Genomic DNA, 25578 nt, shown 5'->3' with positions numbered 1-25578 from the left:
TTAACATAGCTATTAAGAGTTATTCAGATTTCATTTCACTTGCAGCTTGAAATTTGCAGAAGGATTTTCCTTTCCGTGCCATTTTGTTCAGCCCTTCTCAGTTGTTTTTATAAGTTGCTGTGGGATGTTGAAACACAGGCCTTGAGCGCCCTCTTGCTATTTAGTTAAAAAAAACGTGAAATGATAATTTCTCCATTATTTCACACGGCTCCCTAGAGTACAAGTTGGACCGCGGTCAAACTATGACAAAAACTGCGATTTATAATCCGATAAATACAGTACTTTAGTTTTTGCTCCTCCATGTGCATGGGTGGAGCAAGCAATATTGATTGGGTCAATTCTGATCTTTTTTGGTGCAGTTGTTGATTCTAGATTTCAATATGTATTTTATCTTTTCCCCCACTTTCAATCCACAAAGCAACAAATGATAAAGACACACACACACTCACGTTAAGATAGTGCTTTGACTCATGATGCAATTTTAGCTCAAGTAACCGTGAGAAAAAGTGCTTGTGCTTGCGAGCTATATGTCACACTAGATATTTTAGTACTGGGTACATGATGTTCTCTAGTTCACAATGATGCATGAGGCATTATTGATATATTCGGTAACTTGTGTGTTCCATTCTGCATGACACCCTTTGTTTTGATAATAAAAGACTGAACCCAGCAAAAGAACTTTATTGGAGCCATTTTCCTCCCATCATTTTGATTTTGTGCAATGAATATGAAATACTGTACGTGAGTGTAAAGTACTGTGAAGTTCTAAAGCACAATAAAAGTCAGCTGTGCAGTCATATACTGTATGGCAATAAGCCTCTGAAGCTGAGATACAGGAGAACAAAGCAGGCTTCTCTATCACCATGGAAACTGAATTCCTCCTGAGAGGAACATCCCAGCAAACTGAACCTGACCCACATATGAAATTGCAACAAACTATCATGCATCATTCATTTTGACAGTCAGTCTACACGTGGCGATTGGAAATACACGGTATTTGACACCCAAAGGAAGCAAAGGTCTTTGTTGGCTTTAGTATCCATTAGATCTATTTAATATCCCCCTATCTGTCAACGCTCGTCTCTGCCAGCCGGTTGTTCATGATGCCGAGGGCCCCGACTCCCCCGGAGAAACCGTTCTGATGTGAAGTGGAGCCGGGCTGGCGCTGATGTCCATTCGCCATTTCGGAAAGCTGCTTCTGCATGATAGCCAAGTTGACCTGCAGCAGACATTAAAAGAATTCAGATGAGGGAGCCACTAATTACATTTGTGGATTACATTACAGCAGTTATTCCTCTGTATGTACTCTTGCTCCATACAGGTGTTTATTGAAGTGAATAAAGATAACAACAAAGTGACAGGTATTAAAGCAACATTCCCACTCACATTCACCAAATCTTTTCTTCTTTTTTGACATCACAGGACTACATGTAGAACATAGCGAATCCTATTGGCACATAGTTTTGAGTCCAATGGCACTGGCAGCTTCCACATCCTTAGATGACTAATTGGGCCATATTGTTGCTAGGTTACAAAAATCACTTTTCTGTGAATCAAATCTTGGTAGGTTACTTTGTCAATTCATACTGTGCTTCCCATGTCAGCTGTTTAATGATCAATATTGTCACTGCTGACTTAAGATTGTATTAATATGGTTCATTCCAGAATTGGAGGGGATTTTTGCTTCACAAATCTTGAAAATAAGCCTTCATTCTTAGGTTTTGTGCTACAGTTTCATCAATAAATAATACGTAATAAACTAGCAATGGCTTGATTCCACCCTCCTCCCTCATCCACTGTTTAGAAGACGTTAACTCTTGGTTCTCCTCCAACTTCCTCCTCCTCAATAGCTCAAAATCAGAAGTCCTCATTGTAGGCAACAACACCACACTCTCTAATGACAATTAGCATCGACAATGTAAACTCCCTCCACTTAGGTTAAGAGTCTGTGTGTCATCCTCGACAGCACGCTCTCCTTCCGCCCCAATATCAACAATATCACCAGATGAGCCTACTTCCACCTTCGCAATATTTCTCGCCTCCTCCCTTCTCTCACCCAACATACCGCTTCCACTCTTTTCTGTAGTCTAGTCACTTCCCGGCTCGATTACTGTAACTCACTGCTCTTCGGTCTCCCAAATAAGTTACTCCAGAAACTGCAGCTCCTCCAAAACTCAGCAGCACGCCTCATCACTCGGTCCCCGACCACACACCACATCACCCCCATCTTCCGTCAACTTCACTGGCTCCCAGTAAAACTAAGACTCAATTACAAGATCCTTGGAATTATCTTTAAATCACTCTATAGCCTGGCCCCTCCAGACCTATGCAATCGGCTCTGTACTAACAGTCCCACCCATTCACTTCGCTTCTCCTCTATCCTCCACCTTTCGGTCCCCCGTGCCCATCTCGCCACCTTCGTTTCCAGCCCTTTTAGTCACTGTGACCCCCAGCTCTGGAACTCCCTACCCCTCGATCTTCGCAATATATCTACCCTCTCACTTTTAAAATCCATACTCAAAACACCCTATTTACACTTTCATTCCCACCATTATTCCTTATTTTGGTTTTATCCTGACCTCTTAAAGTTTTAATTGACTCTTATCCTGCTTTTATTTTAATTTTATGATAGATGGGAACACAATAGCTCTAAACTATCTCATAAAGTGTCTTTGCGTGTCTTGAAAAGCGTTCTAGAAATAAAATGTATTATTATTATTAGTTCATGTTACAGATAAAAAAATGTATTACATGATTTTTTGGGGTTAATTAAAAACTTTGCATAATCACAGTAACAGGGTTACAAATCCGGGAGTTTAAGATAGCTGTTTATCTAGCTGTTACTACTGATCAAGAGGACAAATTATTTAATGGTAAAAAGATTGAGCAATAAAAATTATTATTCTTTTTAATAATTTTTTTTTTAATCATATACCAGTACATAACAGTGTTGCATGGAGCAGAGTTAGACATTTAATCGAGGCTACTATTTGATAAAAATATGAAAAATAGAAGAGGGAACAAACATTTCCTCTACCCATTCTTTAGAAAAACTGTCTGCTGATGTCAAATCCAGCGTATCATGTGATACATTGCTCTCTCCTTCTACCATGCTAAGAGGGTTATGATAACGAGGTGCATGCATAATGTGGGAAGCTTTTTTTGAAAGCTGCTCTTCTGTTGCCTCACTATCGTCTCGTGCATTTACATGCGGCACCACCTGACTAAAAAAATCAATGTGCAACAGATCATAGTGTGTGGAACATACAAATTAACGTTTGTACATTTACATGTTCGGAACAGTTTGTGTTAATTAGGTGACTGGAAAACCAAATTATTTATACAGTATTTACAATTACATTTGCCTTATGATATAGTAACATGGATTAAATTGGAAGCAAGTAATTATTTTCTTGCCCTGCTCATTAACTTCCCGGGCGTATTTACCACTTAAAACACCGTGTGAAATTGAAGGTATATTGACCGAGTACTGTAAATTATCTTATACGTACTGTTATATTACCACTACATCACCATTTGCAGCTAGTCACTAATTTAATTTACTTTAGTCCTAATCTGTTTACACTGTAACCTATACTGGTATTAGCATTATTGTATTTTTTTTTTTTTTTATAAGGTGCACGTAAAGTCATCAGCCAATCAAACGTGCGTTTAACGAAAAAGAAAAACATGGACTGGCTCATTCAGCAAGTGAAAAAAGGGTAAATGTAAGTCCAAAAATAATGAAAATAATTTACTTAATAATGGTGGGTCACGACCAGTGTTGGGTACGTTACTTTAAAAAAGTAATTAGTTACATTACTCACTACTTCTTCCAAAAAGTAGCTGAGTTAGTAACTGAATTACTCTATAGTAAAAGTAACTAGTTACCAGGGAAAGTAACTATTTCCGTTACTTTAAAAAGAACTTGTTTCATGTCAAATAATTTGAAATTTTCTGAGCAGTATTCGAGTCAGTGGAATAAAGAAAAACAGACAGGTAGTTAACTTGTTAGGTGCTTCAGCAGATTTGAATTGCTTACCACAGATGTCGACAAAAGCTTTGCCCCGGGACATAAATTACACATTACATGCAGGTTCTTTCCTTTAATTTCGACAAACTTGAAAGAGTGTCTACATCTCCACCTCTTAAAGGAAAATTTTTCTTCTGAATGCTCTGCCATCCCGACCCTGTGTATCTGTTTAGCGTATGTGTGTTTGCCGCACGCGCTGTTCCGGTTTGCTTGTGAAATCACCGGCTCTGATTGGCTTACCACGACACATGACTCTAACCCTCAGCCAATCACAATCACTTCCATCGCATCTCTTGAGGGGCTGCATTAAGTTAGGCTCGTTTCCCGACAATTCACGTCACCTTCAAAGCGCCTGCCGTCCTCAAGATGGAAGCAGAATGGCGTACCGCAAGCAACACGTCACTTCCGCTCATTAATATTCATGACATTAGCTACTGTTGCTAAGTAAGGACAAGCCACCGTTTGTCCCTAATAGGAAATGAATGGAAATCGTGTACGAAGGAGATGTTTACAGAGTTAAACCTACCAATTTGCTCTGAAAATGATGTGCCTGGTGCCAAATTCACTGGCAAAGATGTGGAAGAACATAAAAATGTTCAGTTAAAGAGATGGCTTTAGTGTCGAAGGCTGAAAAAGACGAAAAAAACGAGCCGACCTAAGCATAGCTTTAGCTTTTTTATCGGCACGACTGACAATGACATTCTCCTGTTTCAACAAGCTATCTTTTACCATCAGCCCTGTCCTTCTTATATATCCTCTGGTTGTCCTACGTCTCTTACCGTTCTTGGGGGTAATTTAGTTAGCTTTGTGTAGTGATCGCAAATGCTACTCAGTGACAGCCAACGAACACTTTTAATTTTTTTCATTGATAAGACATCTTAATCCTATGATTTATTTACACTTCCCCCTTACTAAAGTTGTTTTGTTTATATATATAACAGAAACGGTAACAGTGGAAGTCAGATACCATTGTAATTCTTTTCAGGTCATTCATTGTCAGACAGAAGCAGTACAGCACAACGTTACGCTAAAAAAATAAGTTAAAAATATAAAAATGGCTTACCGCTTTGTCCTCTGAAAGACCATGCCAACCCAACATAATGTTTACTGCATATGAAACGTGAATGGATTCACCGAGCTGGTGTTAAAGTCCACGCGAGTTGATTCGGTCTTCACATTTTTTCCTCTCGAGTTTTTGATTTCCGGAAACGTATGAAGAAAACATCCTTCATGTGTCGTAATGTCTAGAGTCGTTTCTACAAGTTCCAAAAAAGCAATGCGTGATCGGCATGTTCGTTTTTGAAAGATTACCGGAGAAAAGTAGCACTTTTTACGTTGGGTCTATGCGAGGGCGGGTCTATAATGTCCCACTTCAGCTTTACTTCCGCTTTACGATGCGACGTCACGGTCTAAAAATAGCCTGCGTGCGGTACGCCATTATTGCTGGCTAACAGTGGGAGATGGGAACGAGGCTAGCATCAGGTGTAGCAAACAGAGAAACACTACCAAACTTTGGAAAGCATTGTCTAATTGAATGAGCAGGGACAAACAGCTTGGAGTCAGAAGTACGTGCGCTATTCTCGAACCTGAACGCACCCCAAGTCTTGGATGACAAATCAACAGAGCAGAAAGGCGACAGGGCTGGTAGTTTCTTCAATTTATTCAGCGTAAGTAACGTACCGTCAGTAACGGTAACGGCGGAAAAAGTAATTAGTTAGATTACCCCGTTACTGAAAAAAATAACGCCGTTACGTAACGACGTTATTTATAACGGTGTTACTCTCAACACTGGTCACGACATATGGGAATACAATGTAAATGACCTTTGCTGTATCACTGAACACATTATATAATGCAAATAAGGTTGCTTAAAAGTTGGTCGGGACAATTTGAGCATCCTGAAAAGTTGGTAGTGTTTTGTCCCTACCGTCCCTATGCATACAGTGGGACAAATAAGTATTTAGTCAACCACTAATTGTGCAAGTTTACCTACTTGAAAATATTAGAAAGGCCTGTAATTGTCAACACGGGTAAACCTCAGCCATGAGAGACAGAATGTGGAAAAAAACTCCAGAAAATCACATTGTATGATTTTTAAAGAATTGATTTGCAAATCATGGTGGAAAATAAGTATTTAGTCAATACCAAAAGTTGATCTCAATACTTTATGTACCCTTTGTTGGCAATAATGGAGGCCAAACATTTTCTGTAACTCTTCACAAGCTTTTCACACACTGCTGCTGGTATTTTGGCCCATTCCTCCATGCAGATCTCCTCTAGAGCAGTGATGCTTTGGGGCTATTGTTGGGTAACACGGACTTTCAACTCCCTTCTCACCCCGTGGCATCAAAATGATAACAAGAACGGTGAGCAAAAATCCCAGAACCACACGGGGGGACCTAGTGAATGACCTACAGAGAGCTGGGACCACAGTAAGAAAGGCTACTATCAGTAACACAATGCGCTGCCAGGGACTCAAATCCTGCACTGCCAGACGTGTCCCCCTGCTGAAGAAAGTACACGTCCAGGCCCGTCTGCGGTTCGCTAGAGAGCATTTGGATGATCCAGAAGAGGACTGGGAGAATGTGTTATGGTCAGATGAAACCAAAATAGAACTATTTGATAGAAACACAGGTTCTCGTGTTTGGAGGAAAAAGGAATACTGAATTGCTTCATACCAACTGTGAAGCATGGGGGTGGAAACATCATGCATTGGGGCTGTTTTTCTGGAAAGGGACCAGGACGACTGATCTGTGTAAAGGAAAGAATGAATGGGGCCATGTATCGAGAAATTTTGAGTGAAAATCTCCTTCCATCAGCAAGGACATTGAAGATGAGACATGGCTGGGTCTTTCAGCATGACAATGATCCCAAACACACAGCCAGGGCAACAAAGGAGTGGCTTCGTAAGAAGCATTTCAAGGTCCTGGAGTGGCCTAGCCAGTCTCCAGATCTCAACACCATAGAAAATCTGTGGAGGGAGTTGAAAGTCCGTGTTGTCCAACGACAGCCCCAAAACATCACTGCTCTAGAGGAGATCTGCATGGAGGAATGGGCCAAAATACCAGTAACAGTGTGTGAAAAGCTTGTGAAGAGTTACAGAAAACGTTTGGCCTCCGTTATTGCCAACAAAGGGTACATAACAAAGTATTGAGATGAAGTTTTGGTATTGACCAAACACTTATTTTCCACTATGATTTAAAAATAAATTCTTTAAAAATCAAACAATCTGATTTTCTGTTTTTTTTTTTCCACATTCTGTCTCTCATGGTTGAAGTTTACCCATGTTGACAGGCCTCTCTAATATTTTCAAGTGGGAGAACTTGCACAATTAGTTGTTGACGAAATACTTATTTGCCCCACTGTATATAGGCAGCATCGCATTATTAGGCGCAGTGGTAGTAGTAGTGGTTGGGATTGCATTTTGCATCCACTAGATGGGGCTGCGCTAAAGGGACTGTCATGCCTTGATTAACCAATATATAAGGGGCTTTGGGATTATAAAGCGCACTATTGGTTTTTGAGAAAATTGAAGGCTTTTAGGAGCGTTTTATAGTGCAGATAATACAGTACTTTTGCTTAATCCCATATTCTTAACGCATGAAATTTTTCCTCACAGTATTTTTTATTGATTTTCAAACTAATAATTCACACCATCAAAACAATACCATAAAAAGACCACACCAGAAACACACAAAAACCCAACAAAAAACAATTGTTCCTCCGCCATTATTGAGCTCCAGCTTTCACCCCCACCTTTTTTCCTCTTTCCTCCTCTTTCTTCCCCCTTTATCCTCCATAACACAGAATCACAGTCCACAGTTTGATCCAGTAAACCTCATGTTAGTTTCATTTTCTTGACATAACTCATAAAAGGTGTCCACAAGTCCACAAAATTCTGTTGTTTAAAATGTATGGCATGCATTCTAGAGGCATTACTGACAAAATCCTATTCATCCACTGTTTGGTATGCGCAAGGGCGTAGGCTTGGTCTCAATATTAGTAGGGATGATATTACAGCACACCCTGCATGTACACTTTTAGCTGGGGATGAAACATTCATAAGACCAAACAGACTGGGCTACATTTCTCACCAATAAGATTTATTTCTAGTAGATTGACACTGAAAAGAAGGGAATTTAAGTGTCTTTTTTTCAGTTTTAGGCATATTTATTTTTGCAGTGCATATGTATAGGTTCAGGTGATACGCCGTTTGACTCAAACCTTTGTTTTCAAAAACTACTAAAGCAACATTTTGAAAACTTCCAGAATAAATGTCTGAATTTTATTCGCAAACTTAAATTGCAATATTTAAACACAAATTTGTGTATTAACATACAAAGAAATACAAAATTGTTAATCATCTCTTAACAATCCAGGAATGCAAAAAAATAAACATTTGTCTTAATACTACTCAAAATTTTCTCTCAAAATAAATTAAATATAGCAAAAAAATTCTTAGTCAGGAAATAACAAAAATAAATAAAAATTGAGCCTTCCTTCAGGAAAAACACTTCTGCTTTTGTCCACAAACACAGCCAAACTCAACAAAAAATGAAAGCTCCTTTGGGCTGCTTTAAGACCAAATAATCAAAATAAAAATGAAAACTGGGAAGAAGGGGGTGAACCTAGGTTTACTACATTTCTTACAGCTGAGCAGAGTTCACTATATTTCTCAGTTTAATTAACATTAACATAGTAGATTAAACATACAGGAGGACATTTCTACTGAAACAGCTTCCTAATCAGGTTAGCAAGTTCACACACTTTAATGTAATGATAATGCTAAACTCTGATGCAGGTCAGACTTTCAGTAGCAAAATTTGAGGTGCGTTTCCAACCTTCACAACAAATACTTACAGCGGCTGCTGGCCGAAAGAAAAAAAAAAACTTCTAATATCCCTCCTCTTTGAAGCTGGCGGAGGAGGAGGCATGTCGACATGTAATGTAATTCTGAACTGTGAGGGGGTGGTGGGGGGTGAAGTCATCAGCCAACCAAAAATGCGTTTGACGAAAAAAACATGGACTGACTCATTCAGCAAGTGAAAAGGGGGTAAATGTAAGTCTGAAAATAATGAAAATAATTCACTTAATAATGGTAGGGTCACGACATATGGGAATACAATGTATATGACCTTTACTGTATCTCTGAACACATTATATATTGCATATAAGGTTGCTTAAAAGTTGGTGGGGACCATTTGAGCATCCTGAAAAGTTGGTAGTGTCTTGTCCCTACCGTACCTATGCAAACGTACGCCCTTAGGTAGAAGGTCCATGGTTCGAATTCCATACTAATGCAATGTATTTCTTTGCCATTGTTTAACCAAGATTCATAAGTGTCTGTTTATGTTTGTTAAAATTATGTTCTTCTGGAAACAATCCCAACAAAAAAAACTTTGGTCCAAATGGAATGTCTTTTTAAATCAATCCTTCTAACATCTCTTTTACCTCATCTCAAATTTTCTGAACTTCTCCATATTGCCATACACAGTGAAACATTTGCTTGTATGTTGAAAACAGGTCTCAGGAATATTTTTATTAAATCTGTTTAGTTCTACTTAACACATGAAATTCAAGTTTGTTTTAGACTCTAAATTGTCAATCAATGGGGGTATAAAAGGTTGTCACCCACAAACCTAATAATAAGGTTAGTTGACAATAAAAAGAAAACCTTTAAACACCTACATTTCAAACATTAGCTTAGTTTATGCTATTTTGTTACTCTAGTCGCTACAGTATACATTTTTCCAAGTTCTCACACTTCGACTCATTATTTAAATGATTCAGATTCATCTGAATCAGATGAAAATGAATCCATAGTTTCTCTTTCTTCGTAAGATATAATCAGAAGACTGATTAGACAGCCAGCTGCGCGCACTGTGTGTTCCACTTGTCTTGGAAGCAGTGTCACTTATGTAAATTTAAAGACAAATGATACCACCGAGTGTCTGAAAGAGATGCTGAAGAGGGCATCATAATGGGTAGAGACTAATTTTATTCAGAGAAAAATCACACTAATGTCCAAGTTGCACAGTTCGGGTTGTGCGGAGTTCTTGTACTCACTTTTCTGAACCCAAACAGAATGTTAAGAATTTGTCTGGAATTCTCGCAGAACTCTGCATATTGCACAAGTGGTCTTAGCTTAAAAAAAAAAAACATCACTCATTCTTTGACAAAGACAATAAAGTTATTCTGTGAAATGGTTCATTTAAATTATTTCATGACAAAAAAATTGTGACTTAGATGCCTGAACTTTTTGACCAACAGTTTTTGGTTAGATGAGGTGGCCGCCATTTTTATGCCTTATTCAGTCAAACAATAACAGTAATGTCACACACGCTATAAATATCTTTTGAGGACATTATCCTGCTTCACCAAATTTTCGTTCCAGCTTAAATCCGCACTCGAACATGCATACCCACTGTTTTAAAGGGCACCCTTATATAAAATAAACATTTTCCTAATTGCTTTATAATAGGTTTGTCTTCTATACGCTTTGTCAAATGTTTGTAAACACCACTGAAAACCAAATGTCGCCGCAAACGAGTAGATTTGAGATCAACTATGATGTGATGTTGAAACCCTAAATTACTTAAAGTGATCCACGGATAGAAAGACTTGTAGTTCTTCAAAGATAAACGTTAATACGAGTTAAAATAATTTGTTATGAAAACCCCTCTTTGTGTTTTTGTTTTTATACAATTTGTCAAATTAGTTTAACTAGTAGGTCGCCATTGTTGTTGATGTCGCAGGGCGGTGACGTCACATCGTTACACTGCCGGGCTTCCAGAGTATGAGTCTAGCGACATAAACATGTCAACTGTTCAACCAGGTTCAACCCTTTCAATTCGAACCCGAGAGAAACATTAATAATCATGACAGCACTGTCGATATTTCACAAAACGAGCAGCAAAAGCAAAATGAACAGGAAAGACTGGCTGAAACCAGATGAGAGTATGACAAAATCGGTGTTCGGCCAAAATGTGCTACACCGGCGAAACTTCCTACAAGAGGCAAATTTGACACTCAAAGTACTACCGCGCGTGTGTTTAGATGTATAAAGACAGAACATACTAAAGATGCCTTAAGAAAATACTTAATCGTAGTAATATCAAATAAGGGTGGTTTACATATGTTATGTGACTAATGTGGTAAAGAGATCTACAATCTGCTTTAAAACTACAAAAAGAAAACACAATGCTTAAAGGTATGAGAGGGAAACACATGCAAAAACTATTTTGATTCAATGAAAAGGTAATAAAAGACTCAATAAAAACACAAATAGTAAGTACTCGCCGCTTTTAAACGATGTGCGCATGTGTTGGACGTAGAATGGTAGTGTTCGTCTAGTGAGTGACAAACTACATTATCACCCCGAGTGCCCATTGCACGCATAAAAAATGGGGCCCTCTGTAGATTTAAAAAAAAAAGTAATAATTATTATATATTTTTAAATCAATGGCAATATTTTATGTGTTTCAAATAACATTTTAATAAAAGAGAACAATTGTGGCGTATTAGAGCCTACACCTCTGTAAGTCCGAGGTTCCCTTTAAATACGTGCTCACTTTGTGCTTATAACACACTATTCATCTCAAGAGAGCTGAGTGATAACGCATTTGCTTTTATGTGCAAAGCTTTGCATTACCTGAGATGGGTTAAAGAATAAATGGCTTAATTTATAACAGGAGAAATTCCTAAGCATTTTGGAATCAAAACTGTGCTGAATTCAGGCTAATTTTGTGAAGGGTGACTTTGAAACACATATTTTGACACGGCGAGAAGTGTATTCCCGCACTTGGAGCCAGACAGCCACCACAATGTTGCATTTATGTTATCAGTGGCACGGGAAGCTGCAGCACCCTCTGGTGTTAGGGAGAAAAAAAGTGTTTTGGTAGATTTGGTAGATTTTCTTCTGCGCTAAAAATAAATAACTAAAAAAATGAAACAATAGAGTATATACCTTTGGGGATTAAAAAAAAAAAAAAAAAAAAAAAAAAAAATATATATATATATATATATATATATATATATATATATACACATATATATGTTGTATTGTAAAAGTTTTTTGTTAATAACATAGTCACTACCTGACACCTTGCTTGCTAGCTGGTCACGTTGAATAAGGCGCTATTGGAATAGTTTACTGTTGAAATTGGCGTTAACATGGCGCAAAAAGAAATTAATGATTTTTTTCTATACAAAAACAGTGACATTTTCTAAAATTCAATTCAAGGTCAAAAATGAAGATGATAATGATGAAAATTCTAGCTGCCTTTGTTGACTTGAAATACTGTGGGTAAGACATGCTTGCATTGTAGCCATTTTATTATTTGTTGTTGCTGCTGAGCTGCCGGCGTGCAGAGCGCTGTCGGATATTTGCATGCAATTTATTTTAGTGTTGTGAAAGTGATTTACGTTATAATACAACGGCACTTTTATTTCCAATACAAAAACTCCAACGCACACTGTACTGTATGTGAAATAGAACGCTGTCTTTGTAGTAGCCTAGGTTACGTACAACGTAAACTATCCAGCATGGGTACGTACTGCTATTGTGCACACCTTTTACACTGCAAATTTATACCGTCTCATAAGATTATTTTTCTTCAATCTAGTCAAAGCTTTTTTCCATCTTGTTTTGAGTGTTAAAAAAATAGTTAACCAATTAATGCATCAGATTATTTCACTTTCTTTAATTATTGACAGTTCATCTCAAACTTCCAAACACAATTGTTTTTTTTAGGTTAAAATAAGTAACAAATAACTTTTAATTTTAGAAAACAAACAAAAAGAAAACAAACGTTTTAAGTTTCTTTTATAATTTAACTCAGTTGTTTTGTTGCTTAGATGATGAGTAACTTAAGCTTTTTTTAAGGTTTAATTTTATTGTTTTTTTTTGCTTGGAATTTTTTTTTGCTTGTTCTGAGCAAAATGTTGCTTATGAGTGAGTGTTTAATGCTTTTTTCTTTTAAAGACTGAATATACTTGATTTGTTTCTTTTAAAGCTTTTTAAAGATTAAATATACTAATTTATTGCTTAAAATTGGAATTTATGGTCTCCAGTCGTCGCTTTGCTGAATTTCACACAACAAGGAAGTGACGAGTGCGTGAGAGTAAGTGAGAGTAAAATAAGCTTATTTTCAGCTTCATGAGAGCCTAGCTACTTGTCTTATTTCCAGAAATCTGAGTAAAATTTACTTGAAGTACTCGCAGATAATTTCACTAATTTCTTGTATATTTACACTGGAAAAAAGGGACTTTAACTAGTTTTAAGGAGGTGTGTTTTTGCACTGTACGGAGACAACGCGCCAGCATGACAAATCTGGACCGAGACGGCTGTTTTTGAGCGGGAAACACACAAAAAAAGATCTTAAGCACCTCGTGCTGTGAGTGACTTCCAGCGCTCCTGCATGATCTGTAAATACTGGAATAAAAATGTATACATTTGCTGTGGTTTACGACAATATCTAACTGCATTCATACTGTGTAATGTAACAGTGGACGCATCACCAGGGTATTGATGAATGCCGCAAGATTTTAAAGTGATTCAATGGGAGGTTGAAAAATATCTTTATTTCACTCACATCACCTCTGAAGCACAGCACACAAGCTTCACCTTGCTTTGAAGAATTCGTCTTAGCATGAAAATAACATTCCACGCCAAGATACTGCCATATTCTTTTTTTTTTTTAATTAAGCAGACAAACAATCAATCGGGGAAAACTATTTCAGCAGGGCCAGGAACAAAAAGTGGTATTTGGTATGTGGCAAAACTGATTTTGCCATTTGGCATTTTTTTGCCATGTGGCAAAATGTATTTTGGCATGTGGCATTTTTTGCCACGTAGCATTTTTTTGGTATGTGGCAAAATTGATTTTGGCATGTGACATTTTTTTTTTTTTTTTGGTATATTGCATTTTTGCAGGCCATGCACATCCATGCCATTGACATTTTTTTTTTTTTTTGGTATATTGCATTTTTGAAGGCCATGCACATCCATGCCATTGATGGCTATGCACGTCCAAATTTTCCATTCATTTTAAATGGCAGAAAAATGTGTGTGTGACACTTTACATTTAAATCAATTTTGCCATATAATGAAAATAAAAATCCACATGGCAAAAAAAAATGCCACATGCCAACATCAATTTAGCCACTTACAAAAAAATACCACATTGCTAAAAAAAAAAAAAAAAAAAAAAAGCCAAATGCCAAAATACATTTTGTCACATACCAAATACCACTTTTCCTTCACGCCGTCTCTCAACTATTTTGCATGTCACATATTTATGTGAAATATACGTGTCAACTAGTTAGCTGATTTATTAAATTTTTTTTTAATGGCATTTTACATATTTTCTCCTAAAAACAAAAAAAAGAATATTGGCTAGTGCCATTTAAAAGCTTTTTTGTTGGAAAATTGATTGTATTTGAACGGATTATCTCACCTTATTTGCTGCGAGAAAGTCTCTCATTGAGATCATCTCCCCAGACATCCTGCGCCCAGCCTCAGTCTCGCTCTCATTGACGGCATCTGTCTCTATAGAAGGTTCCCTTTGGGTTCCCAAGTGGCCTGGGGCCACCACGTTCCGACGAAAGTGTCTGTGAGGGTGTTGACCCCTCCTGGAGTAACAACATCGACAGGGGGCTTCGAGTCTCCTCAGCAGCCAGTTGAGGACCTGCTTAATGACGATGGAGATGACGTTGAAGAGGGAGTAGATGCAGCAGACGCCTGTCAGGATGAACAAGAAGTTTCCCAGCTGGTATGCTGCAGTGGCATTGCCCTCGTAGACGAGCCGCTGGCTGCTCACCATATCTCCAAAGCCGATGGTGCTGAAGGCCACGAAGCAGAAGTAAAGTGAGTCCAGGTAGCCCCAGCCCTCGGCAGCAGAGTACATGAGCGAGGCACAACAAGACACCATAATGGCCGCTGCTCCGAGGATGATCATAACACAGTAGACTGAAGGCTTCCAGCCAGCGAGATTCTCCTCTTTTCTGCTTGACCTTGCACGGACCCCTTGACCATTTTGAGGGAGTTGAGCCTTGTTATGGCGGTGCTCATGGCAAGACTTAAGGACGACAGCAATAACAGTAATGACCCGCTCCAGGAAAAGATTGAAAAACAGGATGGTGGCTGCACATCCGAGAAGCCCGTAGAACATTAGAAAGATTTTGCCTCCAATTGTAGCTGGCGTGGTCATCCCAAAACCTTGGACACACAAAAACAAGTTTTAAAAATCTCAACATAAAAATGGACTAACTAACTAACTAACTAACTAACTAACTAACTAACTAACTAACTAACTAACTAACTAACTAACTAACTAACTAACTAACTAACTAACTAACTAACTAACTAACTAACTAACTAACTACAATTTTTACTTATGTTTAAGTGCTTCTCCTTGTTTTTAAAAAATACAGTCGATTTTTCTATCATTCACTTGATTACTGTTGTAGTATTCCCTCAATGTTACACGTTTTTAAAAAATGTTGTGTTCAAAAACCAGTGGTGCAATGTAACGAGAGTAAAAGTAAAAATATGAAGCGGTACTTTTTACTTGACTGTATTTTACAGCACGTATCTGTACCTTTTACTCCACTACCTTTCAAATTGTTGTGTGCCTTACATGTTCCTTTTTTTTTTTTTTGTCTCATTGTGAATTCATATTTTCATTTTCATGCCTCAAGTGCAATCGATAAGCCCCATACAACTTTACCTTAATTGAGCACTTGTGGCAGCAACACGATTACAAGCAAGATTAGGCAGGATAAACTAAAACTAATTAAAAAAATAAATACATACTAGGCCTGCAAGCAGGACTGAACGGGCCCTCGCAATCTAGCGCAACTCGGACGTCACGCAACTCGGACTGTGTGCAGGTCAGGGTGGTGGCAGATCCTCCTCTCTAATCATCTCATTAGAACCTAACATGCTCGAAAGTCGCCTATTTACATTCCCACACCCAAGAGATAAAAACCCCTATTGGAGAGAGTACTACAAAAAAGGAGCCACTACTGAGCTGTGCAGCCAAGCCCTTATTCAAAACCAAAATTAATCTTCTAACTGGGCCAATTCGACCAAGTGTGCCAACTATTGTGGCTCTATAAGCTCCCTGAGTCTCTGAAAAAAAATATTTCCTTTAAATGGCGAACAAAGGGTCGTCACGGCAACAGACAGAGACACGTGGACATGGGCCGTAAAAAAGTATTTTAATAGGTCTTGAAACTACAATGACCAACATGAAAAGAACTGGACATGTTTTGGAAAAACGAGTGACTTTCTATCGCCACTAGTTGGCGCTGTAGGGTTGATGCAAATGACCCCTACAAGGCCCTTCAGGGTATGACTCTCAACAAGCACGGGAAGTTTGGCGCAGATATCTTGTATATCTGCCGAGTTATGACTGTTCAAAGTTTTTGGAGAGAAAAATTGTTGACAGTCATTTTCACTTTACTGTTTGGACCCCTCCGCTTCAACAAAACTTCAATTTTTGTCATCAGGCACCTGAAGACAGGTCTTAAGGTTTCCCTTATGCAGGTTTGAGGTAGATTGATTTTTTCCCTTTAGAGGAGGAGTGTGTCCCGTAAAAAAGGGCATTTCCTGTTCCCACTAGGAGGCGCCAGGCACAAATGGTAAATTTTCTATCCAGTCCTGCTCAGGCTGGTATACCTCACACACATGGCAGATTTAAAATAGATTGAACATTGTATGAGGGAGTTATCAGTCATTTTCCGAATTCGGTGTTTTGGCGAAAAAATGGAAGAATTTGGCGCCCCGCCCAGGTCAGGCCCGTGAATGAAAACACACCATTTTTATAACTTAAGATTTCATATGCCTCATGAACAGTCTCACCAATTTTGAGAATGATCAAACTAATTCCCTAGGTGCCAAGGTGTAAAATGTGCACACTGTAAATCGATAAAAAGTTCACATTCAATCCAAAATACCCGATTTCCTGTAGGATTTGGAATGTGTGTGCAAGAGACTTTTTGGAGCAGTTTTGCACAAAGTTTTGACTCTCCAAATTTCATCACTCTATGTTAGAAAAACCTAAATGGAGAGGCCTTTTTGAAAATTTCAAGGGGGCGCCACTGAGCCATTTTGTTAAATTGTTTCGTAACGTTGCAAGATTATCGAACGTTATCCAAAGCCGCATGTATGTGCAAATTTTGGTGAGTTTTTATGCATATTCAAGCCTCCAAATGTAAACTCTTACTGTGAACCCATGAAAATTTCACATTCGATCCAAAATACCCAATTTCCTGTTGGATTTGGAATATGGGTGCAAGAGACTTTTTGGAGCAGTTTTGCATAAGGTATCTACTCCCCAAATTTCCTTGCTCTATGTTGAAAAAACCCAATAGGAAAGGCCTTTTTTAAAACTTCTTTCTGTCGCCACTAGTTGGCACTGTAGAGTTGATGCAAATGACCCCTACAAGAACCTTCAGGGTATGACTCTCAACAAACACGGAAAGTTTGGCGCAGATATGTTGCATATCTGCCGAGTTATGACTGTTCAAAATTTTTGGCGAGACAAATTGTTGACGGTCATTTTCACTTCCAGTTTGGACCTCTCCGCTTCAACGAAACCTCAATATTTTTCATCAGGGACCTGAACACATGTCTTGAGGCTCCCCTGAAACAGGTTTGAGGTCAATAGATTTTTTTCCCTTGGAGAAGCAGCCTGTCTCGTAAAGAAGGCCATTTCCTGTTCCCACTAGGGGGCGCCAGGCCTAATGGGTAATATTTCAATGCAGTCGTGTTCAGGCTGGGATATCTCATATACATGCTAGAAATGAAAAAGATTGAACGTTGTATCACGGAGTTTTTAATCATTTTCTGAATTTGGTATTTTGCCCAAAAATGGCCGACTTTGGGACCACGCCCAGGTCAGACCCTTGAGTGAAAACTCACCATTTTGAAAACTTAAGATCTCATATGTCTCCTGAATAGTCTGACCAATTTTGAAGACGATCCAACTATTTTCTTCAGCGACAAGGTCTCAAATGTAAATCGATAAAATTTCACATTTGATCCAAAATTTCCGGCTTCCTGTTGGGTTTGGAATATGGGTGCAAGAGACTTTTTGGAGCAGTTTTGCACAATGTGTCGACTCGCCAAATTTCATCGTTCTACGTTGAAAAAACCAAATAGGAAAGGCCTTTTTGAAAATTTCAAGGGGGCGCCACTGAGCCATTTTGTTAAATTTTTTGTAGATTATCAAAATTTACGCAAAGTTGCATGTATGTGCAAATTTTGGTGAGTTTTCGTACATGTTCAGGCCTCCAAATGTAAACTCCAACTGTGAACCGATAAAAATTTCACATTTGATCCAAAATATCCGATTTCCTGTTGGATTTGGAATATGGGTGCAAGAGGCTTTTTTGAACAGTTAGGCATAAGGTATCTACTCCCCAAATTTCATTGCTCTACGTTGAAAACCTGAGAGGAGAGGCCTTTTTGAAAATTTTAAGGGTCAAGGGGGCGCCACTGAGCCATTTTTTGACATTTTTTCAAAACGACACAAGATTATCGAAATTTACGCAAAGCCGCACGTATGTGCAAATTTTGGTGACTTTTCGTGCATGTTCAGGCCTCCAAATTGGCCATTTTCATTTGCCCTGAAAAAAGAATAATAATAATAATAATAACTAGGCCTGCAAGCAGGACTGAACGGGCCCTCGCAATCTAGCGCAACTCGGACGTCACGCAACTCGGACTGTGTGCAGGTCAGGGTGGTGGCAGATCCTCCTCTCTAATCATCTCATTAGAACCTAACATGCACGAAAGTCGCCTATTTACATTACCACACCCAAGAGATAAAAAACCCTATTGGAGAGAGTACTACAAAAAAGGAGCAACTACTGAGCTGTGCAGCCAAGCCCTTATTCAAAACCAAATTAATCTTCTAACTGGGCCAATTCGACCAAGTGTGCCAAATATTGTGGCTCTATAAGCTGCCTGAGTCTCTGAAAAAAAATATTTCCTTTAAATGGCGAACAAAGGGTCGTCACGGCAACAGATAGAGACACGTGGACATGTGCCGTAAATAAGTATTTTAATAGGTCTTGAAACTACAATGACCAACCTGAAAAGAACTGGACATGTATTGGAAAAACGAGTGACTTTCTATTGCCACTAGATGGCGCTGTAGCGTTGATGCAAATGACCCCTACAAGGCCCTTCAGGGTATGACTCTCAACAAGCACGGGAAGTTTGGCGCAGATATGTTGTATATCTGCCGAGTTATGACTGTTCAAAGTTTTTGGAGAGAAAAATTGATGACAGTCATTTTCACTTTGCTGTTTGGACCCCTCCGCTTCAACGAAACTTCAATATTCTTCATCAGGCACCTGAAGACAGGTCTTAAGGCTTCCCTTATGCAGGTTTGAGGTAGATTGATTTTTTCCCTTTAGAGGAGGAGTGTGTCCAGTAAAAAAGGGCATTTCCTGTTCCCACTAGGAGGCGCCAGGCACAAACGGTAAATTTTCAATCCAGTCCTGCTCAGGCTGGTATACCTCACACACATGCCAGATTTAAAATAGATTGAAGGTTGTATGAGGGAGTTATCAGTCATTTTCCGAATTCGGTGTTTTGGCGAAAAAATGGCCGACTTTGGCACCCCGCCCATGTCAGGCCCGTGAATGAAAACACACCATTTTGATAACTTAAGATTTCATGTGCCTCATGAACAGTCTCGCCAATTTTGAGAATGATCAAACTAATTCCCTAGGTGCCAAGGTGTAAAATGTGCACACTGTAAATCGATACAAATTTCATATTCAATCCAAAATACCTGATTTCCTGTTGGGTTTGGAATACGCATGCAAGAGACTTTTTGGAGCAGTTTTGTACAAGGTATCGACTCTCCGAATTTCATCCTTCTACGTTGAAAAAACCTAAATAGAGAGGCCTTTTTGAAAATTTCAAGGGGGCGCCACTGAGCCATTTTGTTACATGTTTTCGTAACGTTGCAAGATTATTGAACTTTATGCAAAGCCGCATGTATGTCCAAATTTTTGTGAGTTTTCGTGCATGTTCAAGCCTCCAAATGTAAACTCCTACTGTGAACCGATAAAAATTTCACATTCCATCTAAAATACCCGATTTCCTGTTGGATTTGGAATACGGGTGCAAGAGACTTTTTGGAGCAATTTTGCACAAGGTATCGACTCCCCAAATTTCATCACTCTATGTTAAAAAAACCTAATAGGAAACGCCTTTTTGAAAAATTCAAGGGGGCGCCACTGAGGCATTTTGTTACATTTTTTCGTAACATTGCAAGATTATCGAACGTTATCCAAAGCTGCATGTATGTGCAAATTTTTACGAGTTTTTGTGCATATTCAAGCCTCCAAATGTAAACTCCTACTGTGAACCCATGAAAATTTCACATTCGATCCAAAATACCCGATTTCCTGTTGGATTTGGAATACGGGTGCAAGAGACTTTTTGGAGCAGTTTTGCAGAAGGTATCTACTCCCCAAATTTCCTTGCTCTATGTTGAAAAAACCCAATAGGAAAGGCCTTTTTTAAAACTTCTTTCTGTCGCCACTAGTTGGCACTGTAGAGTTGATGCAAATGACCCCTACAAGAACCTTCAGGGTATGACTCTCAACAAACACGGGAAGTTTGGCGCAGATATGTTGTATATCTGCCGAGTTATGACTGTTCAAAGTTTTTTGCGTGACAAATTGTTGACGTTCATTTTCACTTTCCTGTTTGGACCCCTCCGCCTCAACGAAACATCAATATTTTTCATCAGGCACCTGAACACAGGTCTTAAGGCTCCCCTGATGCAGGTTTGAGGTCAACAGATTTTTTTCCCTTGGAGGAGGAACCTGTCTCGTAAAAAAAGGCATTTCCTGTTCTCACTAGGGGGCGCTAGACCTAATGGGTAATATTTCAATGCACTCGTGTTAAGGGTGGGATACCACACATACATGCCAAATATGAAAAAGATTGAACGTTGTGTCAAGGAACTATTAGTCATTTACTGAATTTGTCATTTTGCCGAAAAAATGGTCGACTTTGGCACCACGCCCAGGTCAGACCCGTGAATGAAAACGCACCATTTTCAAAACTTAAGATTTCATATGTCTCCTGAACAGTCTCACCAATTTTGAAGATGATCCAACTAACTCCCTCGGCGAAAAGGTCTCAAATGTGCACCCTGTGAATCGATAAAAATTTCATATTTGATCCAAAATAACCGATTTCCTGTTGGGTTTGGAATATGCGTGTAAATGCTTTTTTGGAGCGGTTTTGGACAAGGTATAGACCCCCCAAATTTCATTGCTCTACGCTGACATACCCTAATGTTATAGGCCAATTTTAAAATTTCAAGGGGGCGCCACTGAGCCATTTTGTTATATTTTTTTGCAACGTTGCAAAATTATCAAAATTTACAATTTTCCGGACGTATGTGCAAATTTTGGTGACTTTTCGTGCATGTTCAGGCCTCCAAATTGGCCGTTTTCATTTGCCCTGAAAAAAAAAAAAATAAATAATAAAAAAAAAAATAATCCTTTGCAAAACAATAGGGCCTTCGCACGTCTAGTGCTCGGGCCCTAACTAGGCCTGCAAGCAGGACTGAACGGGCCCTCGCAATCTAGCGCAACTCGGACTATGTGCAGGTCAGGGTGGTGGCAGATCCTCCTCTCTAATCATCTCATTAGAACCTAACAAGCTCGAAAGTCGCCTCTTTACATTCACACACCTAACAGATTAAAAAAAAACCTAGTGGAGAGAGTACTACAAAAAAGGAGGTACTACTGAGCTGTGCAGCCAAGCCCTTATTCAAAACCAAAATTAATATTCTAACTGGGCCAATTCGACCAAGTGTGCCAAATATTGTGGCTCTATAAGCTGCCTGAGTCTCTGAAAAAAAGTATTTCCTTTAAATGGCGAATAAAGGGTCGTCACGGCAACAGACAGAGACACGTGGACATGGGCCGTAAATAAGTATTTTAATAGGTCTTGAAACTACAATGACCAACCTGAAAAGAACTGGACATCTATTGGAAAAACGAGTGACTTTCTATTGCCACTAGTTGGCGCTGTAGGGTTGATGCAAATGACCCCTACAAGGCCCTTCAGGGTATGACTCTCAACAAGCACGGGAAGTTTGGCGCAGATATGTTGTATATCTGCCGAGTCATGACTGTTCAAAGTTTTTGGAGAGAAAAATTGTTGACAGTCATTTTCACTTTCCTGTTTGGACCCCTCCGCTTCAACGAAACTTCAATATTTTTTATCAGGCACCTGAAGACAGGTCTTAAGGCTTCCCTTATGCAGCTTTGAGGTAGATTGATTTTTTCCCTTTAGAGGAGGAGTGTGTCCCGTAAAAAAAGGGCATTTCCTGTTCCCACTAGGAGGCGCCAAGCACAAATGGTAAATTTTCAATCCAGTCCTGCTCAGGCTGGTATACCTCACACACATGCCAGATTTAAAATAGATTGAACGTTGTATGAGGGAGTTATCAGTCATTTTCCGAATTCGGTGTTTTGGCGAAAAAATGGCCGACTTTGGCACCCCGCCCAGGTCAGGCCCGTGAATGAAAACACACCATTTTGATAACTTAAGATTTCATATGCCTCATGAACAGTCTCGCCAATTTTGAGAATGATCAAACTAATTCCCTAGGTGCCAAGGTGTAAAATGTGCACACTGTAAATCGATAAAAATTTCACATTCAATCCAAAATACCCGATTTCCTGTTGGGTTTGGAATACGCATGCAAGAGACTTTTTGGAGCAGTTTTGTACAAGGTATCGACTCTCCGAATTTCATACCTCTACGTTGAAAAAACCTAAATGGAGAGGCCTTTTTGAAAATTTCAAGGGGGCGCCACTGAGCCATTTTGTTACATGTTTTTGTAACGTTGCAAGATTATTGAACATTATCCAAAGCCACATGTATGTCCAAATTTTTGTGAGTTTTCGTGCATGTTCAAGCCTCCAAATGTAAACTCCTACTGTGAACCGATAAAAATTTCACATTCGATCCAAAATACCCGATTTCCTGTTGGATTTGGAATACGGGTGTAAGAGACTTTTTGGAGCAGTTTTGCACAAGGTATCGACTCCCCAAATTTCATCACTCTATGTTAAAAAAACCTAATAGGAAACACCTTTTTGAAAAATTCAAGGGGGCGCCACTGAGGCATTTTGTTACATTTTTTCGTAACATTGCAAGATTATCGAACGTTATCCAAGGCCGTATGTATGTGCAAATTTTTACGAGTTTTTGTGCATATTCAAGCCTCCAAATGTAAACTCCTACTGTGAACCCATGAAAATTTCACATTCGATCCAAAATACCCGATTTCCTGTTGGATTTGGAATATGGGTGCAAGAGACTTTTTGGAGCAGTTTTGCATAAGGTATCTACTCCCCAAATTTCCTTGCTCTATGTTGAAAAAACCCAATAGGAAAGGCCTTTTTTAAAACTTCTTTCTGTCGCCACTAGTTGGCACTGTAGAGTTGATGCAAATGACCCCTACAAGAACCTTCAGGGTATGACTCTCAACAAACACGGGAAGTTTGGCGCAGATATGTTGTATATCTGCCGAGTTATGACTGTTCAAAGTTTTTTGCGTGACAAATTGTTGACGTTCATTTTCACTTTCCTGTTTGGACCCCTCCGCCTCAACGAAACCTCAATATTTTTCATCAGGCACCTGAACACAGGTCTTAAGGCTCCCCTGATGCAGGTTTGAGGTCAACAGATTTTTTTCCCTTGGAGGAGGAACCTGTCTCGTAAAAAAAGGCATTTCCTGTTCTCACTAGGGGGCGCTAGACCTAATGGGTAATATTTCAATGCACTCGTGTTAAGGGTGGGATACCACACATACATGCCAAATATGAAAAAGATTGAACGTTGTGTCAAGGAACTATAAGTCATTTACTGAATTTGTCATTTTGCCGAAAAAATGGTCGACTTTGGCACCACGCCCAGGTCAGACCCGTGAATGAAAACGCACCATTTTCAAAACTTAAGATTTCATATGTCTCCTGAACAGTCTCACCAATTTTGAAGATGATCCAACTAACTCCCTCGGCGAAAAGGTCTCAAATGTGCACCCTGTAAATCGATAAAAATTTCATATTTGATCCAAAATAACCGATTTCCTGTTGGGTTTGGAATATGCGTGTAAATGCTTTTTTGGAGCGGTTTTGGACAAGGTATAGACCCCCCAAATTTCATTGCTCTACGCTGACAGACCCTAATGTTATAGGCCAATTTTAAAATTTCAAGGGGGCGCCACTGAGCCATTTTGTTATATTTTTTTGCAACGTTGCAAAATTATCGAAATTTACAATTTTCCGGACGTATGTGCAAATTTTGGTGACTTTTCGTGCATGTTCAGGCCTCCAAATTGGCCGTTTTCATTTGCCCTGAAAAAAAAAAGAAAAAAAAAAAAAAAAAATAATCCTTTGCAAAACAATAGGGCCTTCGCACGCTTAGTGCTCGGGCCCTAATAATAACTAGGCCTGCAAGCAGGACTGAACGGGCCCTCGCAATCTAGCGCAACTCGGACGTCACGCAACTTGGACTGTGTGCAGTTCAGGGTGGTGGCAGATCCTCCTCTCTAATCATCTCATTAGAATCTAACATGCTCGAAAGTCGCCTATTTACATTCCCACACCAAAGAGATAAAAACCCCTATTGGAGAGAGTACTACAAAAAAGGAGCCACTACTGAGCTGTGCAGTCAAGCCCTTATTCAAAACCAAAATTAATCTTCTAACTGGGCCAATTCGACCAAGTGTGCCAAATATTGTGGCTCTATAAACTGCCTGAGTCTCTGAAAAAAAATATTTCCTTTAAATGGCGAACAAAGGGTCGTCACGGCAACAGACAGAGACACGTGGACATGGGCCGTAAATAAGTATTTTAATAGGTCTTGAAACTACAATGATCAAACTGAAAAGAACTGGACATGTATTGGAAAAACGAGTGACTTTCTATTGCCGCTAGTTGGCGCTGTAGGGTTGATGCAAATGACCCCTACAAGGCCCTTCAGGGTATGACTCTCAACAAGCACGGGAAGTTTGGCGCAGATATGTTGTATATCTGCCGTGTTATGACTGTTCAAAGTTTTTGGAGAGAAAAATTGTTGACAGTCATTTTCACTTTCCTGTTTGGACCCCTCCGCTTCAACGAAACTTCAATATTTTTCATCAGGCACCTGAAGACAGGTCTTAAGGCTTCCCTTATGCAGGTTTGAGGTTGATTGATTTTTTTTTTTCCCTTAGAGGAGGAGTGTGTCCCGTAAAAAAGGGCATTTCCTGTTCCCACTAGGAGGCGCCAGGCACAAATGGTAAATTTTCAATCCAGTCGTGCTCAGGCTGGTATACCTCACACACATGGCAGATTTAAAATAGATTGAACGTTGTATGAGGGAGTTATCAGTCATTTTCCGAATTCGATGTTTTGGCGAAAAAATGGCCGACTTTGGCACCCCGCCCAGGTCAGGCCCGTGAATGAAAACACACCATTTTGATAACTTAAGATTTCATATGCCTCAT

General features: G+C 39.2%; 1 protein-coding gene across 1 annotated transcript; it reads right to left on the bottom strand.

The window, feature by feature from the left end:
* Positions 1–703: 703 nt before the first annotated feature.
* kcnk13b (potassium channel, subfamily K, member 13b) lies at positions 704–15482 on the bottom strand. Its single transcript, XM_057823593.1, has 3 exons — positions 15428–15482; positions 14491–15251; positions 704–1219 (listed from the first exon to the last, which is right to left on the bottom strand). The coding sequence occupies exons 1-3, from the start codon at positions 15480–15482 to the stop codon at positions 1064–1066; spliced, it is 972 nt and encodes a 323-aa protein (XP_057679576.1). The 3' UTR covers positions 704–1063.
* Between the last annotated feature and the right edge of the window lie 10096 nt (positions 15483–25578).

This window comes from Corythoichthys intestinalis, chromosome 19 (assembly GCF_030265065.1).
Source record: "Corythoichthys intestinalis isolate RoL2023-P3 chromosome 19, ASM3026506v1, whole genome shotgun sequence".
In the NCBI taxonomy this organism is placed as follows: domain Eukaryota; kingdom Metazoa; phylum Chordata; class Actinopteri; order Syngnathiformes; family Syngnathidae; genus Corythoichthys; species Corythoichthys intestinalis.
The sequence above is the reverse complement of the archived record's forward strand: the minus strand, read 5'-3'. Positions and strand labels throughout refer to the sequence as shown.